The sequence below is a fragment of the Vicia villosa genome, linkage group LG4, assembly GCF_029867415.1.
Source record: "Vicia villosa cultivar HV-30 ecotype Madison, WI linkage group LG4, Vvil1.0, whole genome shotgun sequence".
NCBI lineage: Eukaryota > Viridiplantae > Streptophyta > Magnoliopsida > Fabales > Fabaceae > Vicia > Vicia villosa.
This window is the reverse complement of record NC_081183.1, coordinates 142,174,536-142,180,038: the sequence shown is the minus strand read 5'-3', so window position 1 is coordinate 142,180,038 and position 5,503 is coordinate 142,174,536. Positions and strand designations below refer to the sequence as shown.

General features: G+C 29.1%; 1 protein-coding gene across 1 annotated transcript; it reads right to left on the bottom strand.

Annotated features, from left to right (window-relative positions):
- Positions 1 to 353: 353 nt before the first annotated feature.
- LOC131595340 (ent-kaurenoic acid oxidase 2-like) lies at positions 354 to 4,784 on the bottom strand. Its single transcript, XM_058867664.1, has 8 exons — positions 4,358 to 4,784; positions 2,097 to 2,574; positions 1,753 to 2,016; positions 1,376 to 1,465; positions 1,201 to 1,279; positions 971 to 1,077; positions 753 to 871; positions 354 to 663 (listed from the first exon to the last, which is right to left on the bottom strand). Exons 1-8 carry the CDS (start codon positions 4,594 to 4,596, stop codon positions 573 to 575), a joined length of 1,467 nt encoding a protein of 488 aa, XP_058723647.1. The 5' UTR covers positions 4,597 to 4,784; the 3' UTR covers positions 354 to 572.
- Between the last annotated feature and the right edge of the window lie 719 nt (positions 4,785 to 5,503).

Here is a 5,503-nt window from a genome sequence, read left to right as displayed (position 1 = left end):
ATGAGATATTAAACATGAAATGGAATTAAGTAATGAACAACACATGCAATGCCCACATTCCCACATACATACATTTAATCCCAACCATTGTGTCTAACTAATGAGTCAACTCTTGTGTCCATAAGTATTTTGTTTTGTTTTACTATTAGCCTAACAACTTACATATGATAAAAGTGTATTTTTTTTATACTTAACACAAATAAATGGATTACTTTCCTCTTATGATTGTAAGAGTTTATCATCCTGAACAAATCCTTCTCAAGCACATGAAACATAAACAATTTTTTTTCTTCTTTTGAATAACTATAGCTAAAAATCATAATATATACTTTTTTTAAAGATAATTCATAATATATACTATCTACTACTTAAAAAATAAATAATACATTTTGATAATTATATTTATTTCTTATATGTATAAACTGTGAAACTTCCTAAACCTTTTTTTCAACTATCATAGAAAAAGCTGAAAGCAACTTCAGATTAGTTGATTTACCAAAAGACAAATATGAAAACAATTTTCACAATACAAAGAACCATGAACTCTATCTTCCATTTAAAGTTTATGTTGATCAACATTTCTTGACTCTTCCTAAGCAATTGTCCATAGGCCTTGTATGTGGTAAATATCTAACAGGACACTTAGGATTAAGCTGTTCAAGCCTGTTTCAATCAAACAATTAACAAAATCTTGTTAATATAACAATATTAGAAACAATAGTTGGTTTGATTTTTTAAGGGTTTTTACTCACTGGTAATTAAGAGTGAAATGATGAAGAAAAACTGCTATTTCCATTTTGGCAAGATCATTGCCAGGACACAATCTTGTTCCTGCTCCAAAGGGAAGAAATTCTCCTGCTTTATGTTCCTTCTATTAAAAATTACTTAAGTTAATACATTGATTAATGAAAATATAATGTACTCATTAATCCAAACTCATGTAATCTACTCATTGCTTAATTTAACTTACATTCCATCTATTAGGATTAAATTCTTTTGGATTAGGATATATTTCAGGATCAAGGTGAACGGATCTGAACCATGTAAGAACTTTCCAACCTTTTGGAACGAGATAACCTGTAATATCCATAGTATAAAGTTAGTGTTTTTTTATATGAACTAAAAGATTATTCTTCATATTGAATTTTTTTTTCACATCTACTTCATGTCACATAAAAGAGATGTGGAAAATGGACTAACCATTAATATTAACATCAGATTTTGCCTCTCGAAAAACCACCAATGAAAATGTTATCACGCGCATTGTTTCATCTATTACCTATAGAATATAGAGGGAAAAAAATTTAAAATATAACATTACTAACAATTTTCCATTTCAAAAAAAAAAAATCTTGAGATAGACCAAAATATATACCTTATACAGAAAATCCATGCTGCGAATTTCCTTAAGTGTCAAGCCTTTTTGCGTTGAAGGTCTTCTCTTTATTATTTCTTCTTGTTCTTCCTATTAAAGAATTTGAAAAACATGATAATGGTTAAATTTTAGAGTTATACTCATACACAAACATGTAAGATCGTTTTTTAGGGTGTGCAAGGCGGACAACTGCACATGGCTTAAAAATTTTCATGGTTAATTAAACCTTACCTAAATATGGCCTAAAATATGGTTAAATAAGATCTTTAATTGTTTTATCATAGTTGAATCGTGACTCGCCTGCACACAAGACTTTCAAAAACTTAAGACGTCTATGCGAACATGAAAAAGACACAAATGAGTTATTTGATTAATACCTTAGCCTTTTGAAGATATTCAGGATGCTTTTGTAGAAAATAGGTAGCCCACATTGTGATATGTCCTGAAGACTCGTGACCAGCATTCAAGTACATTAACATTATATCAATGATATCTTCATCACTCAACTTCCTTCCATTGTCATCTTCAACATCTATAAGAGAATCCATCATATCTTTTGCTTTCTTTTGTGAATAAACCTTTCTTATGTTTCTTCTATCATCCACAATAGATTGAAATATACCAACTAGATTCTTTCTAGCCTGAAATCAAAGAAAATGTTTAGAAACATATATATTAGCGCAAATCTATTCGACCTAATCTCGTAACATCGTTGATTTACCTTGAGTGCTTTATAGTATGCAAATCCAGGAACATTGATTTGCATAGCTCTAACTCCATGATTAAGTATTGTGTATTCTTTTTCCAAAGCTTCCATAACCGGTTCACTTTCCGAACTAAGAAAAATATGCATAATGATTTTAAAAGTAAGCTTCCGAATCTCAGTTAAAAACTCGATTTGTCCCATGTTAGACCATTTCTCTAACGAAATGATAACGTTTTCTTCGATATATTTCAAGTACAAAGACAATGCCTCCATGCCATTGATCGAAGATGATGTTAGACGTCGAAGGCGCTTGTGTTCTTCGTAAGACATCGCGATGAATGAGTTCTTTCCAATGAGCTCTATTGTAGATTGAGGCCAACCAGTTGTGAATTTTTCATCATCTGTAAGAACTCTTTTGCATCCTTCAGGTGTTGTCACAATTACACTTGGGTTTCCAAACATTAAGGCTTTGTATATTCCACTACTTCCATATCTACATAAGTTAGTTCAATCAAATCTTATTAGTGAAACTATTACAATCAAAATAAAGTTAAAATAAAAGCATATTTACAAAGCATAGGTGACCAAAAGTATCATATAATTAGAGAATTAGAATTTAAGAGATTGCAAGATCTTTTTGGGAGGAAAAACAAAAGTTAGTGCAATGCAACTTGAAACTTTCATTGACATTTTATTCCTGGGAGATACAATAAGACAATTGTACTACTACTAGGCAATAGTACAATTTTAGGTCGTACATATATTAAAAGAAAATGCTTATAGTAAATCCAAAACTTTATTTAACTTATCTTAAAGATTATTTTAGAGATTAATTAAAAACTACCAGAACATGTTAGGACTAGAGTGTAGACCATCTTAATCATACATAAATAGGCCCACATTGAGATGGACTGCACAGCATGACGTAAGTGTCAACATACAATAATTTATTTTTAAAAAGAAAAAAGGAAATGCTCTTTTTGAAATAAATAAATTGCAAATGTTTATTGAATAATGTTTGTTTTTTCGACTGCATTATATAATATTTTAAAAAAAATTATATAAAATAATTTTGGAAAATTACAGTCTTCATTTACAAAAAAAAAAAAATGAAATTACTTGATATGAGAATAATGCAAACTTTTAGAAATAATATATAAATGTTTCCACTAAAATACTAGGGGAGTTTTCAAAATTTTAATTTGTTAGAGTGAAAAATATATATATAAGATATCAACTGAGAGCATTTTTAAATGACAGATAAGAGGAAGAAATATCAATCATTAAATTCATCAAGAGAGAGAATGTTAACACATTAATGAGACTATTAATTTCTCTTTCTTGATGAATCTAATGTTTGATATTTTTTCCTGTCATCTCTCATTTAAAAATGCTTTCACTTGATATATATAAATATATATATATATATATATATATATATATATATATATATATATATATATATATATATATATATAAGTAAAAAAATGTGAAACCAAAAAACACAGTAATATTTTTTTAATAAACTGAATATCTTTTAAATATCTATCTAGAGCTAAATTCAAATCCAAAAAATTCTTATAATGTTTATTTAATCAAGAAAATAGAACAAAATTATTTTACAAAAATTTTTTTTTTTATTTTTATAATAAAAAATGACTTAATAATTGAAGACCAATAATCAATTAGGACAAAAGTTGGAGTAACAATGTATGATGCTGTCCACAAATAAATTTTGGCTTCTGCGCCTCATTGAATCAAAACATGAGAAACTCAAACCATTGTCTGGAACAGTGAAAAGGACAAACAAGTTCTTCTCTTAAAAAGAATCGTTTTTTTCTCTAAATATACTCTAGTTTCATAAGTTCTTGTTATGTACTATCTCTTTTCTTTGAAAAAATTGGTATTTTTTCTTTCAATATTAATTTTTATGTATAATGAAAAATCAAAGTATATGTTTTTGGGACCACTATAGCAGTTGCAGCTTTAAGGACACGCAGAGAAGCAGTTTGTCTGTCTCAAAACTGTGACCTTAAAAGGTAAAGATTGTGAGTACTATTTTTAAGGTTATTAAGGTTCAATTAACGTTATCATCATCATCATCACTATAAAGCTATATACATCTAATTTCAAGCTAACAAAAAACCAACTTCAAGCTAGCTAGTACTTAACTAAACTTACTCTAACTATAAATTGTTAACGAATACGGATTAATCAGACAGACAGACAAACAGATAGACAGACAGAAGACGCAGATAGAGGGGATAGTTAGTTACCTGGAGACAATGGAAGAGATGAAGGAGTCAGGATCCTTAGACTTGAAAGCTCTAAGAAAGGACCACATGTTACCTATGAAGGGCCATCCCATATCACCTGGTGGCAGAGAGTACTGCTTGACACCTAATTTGGATTCATAGAGCCACCAATTTACATTTTTGAGAATGGATCTTAGGACCAAAAGAACACCACCAATGGCCATGAGGACCACCCACATGGAACCCATCTCTAAAACCATATCACTAATTGAATATTGACCTAACTTCTCTCTTACTTCACTCTCAATTGACTCAACACTCACTCTTTTTTCAATGTATTTATAAGGAAACAAAACATGGTTGTGAGAGAGATGGAAAAGAGGGAAATGAATAGGAATATAAAGAAAGGGAGAGAAAAATAATAAGGAATTTTTGAAAAGTAGTGGGTGGCTAAAATTAGCGTGTATAGACATATTTATGAGGCCGGCCATGTTTTCCTAAATTTTGTTTTGTCAATACCTTACCTAATTTGAAAGTGAGGTTATTTGGATGATAATTTTTGGTGTCTCTTCCAAATTCAAATTTTAAAAATACAATTACTTTTAAATTTATTCAAATCATTCACAAATTCTAGCGGACAGAAGAAGCCAATATTATTAAATTTGATGTTATTATCATGTTGTGTTATACACTAACATTCACAATTTTATGTGTGATTTAGATGTCAGTCTAGCAATTAAAATTCATCTTTTAAAAATAAACAAGCAAAATGTTATGTGTTTGAACTTGCGTCTTTACATCATATTTTTTTGCACAGCTACTTATTAAGCTGATTTAACGGAACAATTATTTATAGAGAAAATTACATTCACCTCTTCTAAGATATATTAAAATGACACTGACACCCTCTCTAGTTTTAAAATATATAATAACCTCCTTTGAGTTTACATATACTAATGGAATTTTTTTAATGACAAACAAAAAACCGTTAGTAACTGCCATTCATATCTATGGTTTTGTCTGTCACTAAAAGGTAGAGGGGTACGGTGTCATTTTAATAGACTTCAAAGGAAATTAGTAGATATTTTAAATATAAAGAAGTGTCAGTATCATTTTAATAGACGTCAGGGATGTGAGTGGAATTTCCTCTTATTTATAAGGTTTTTA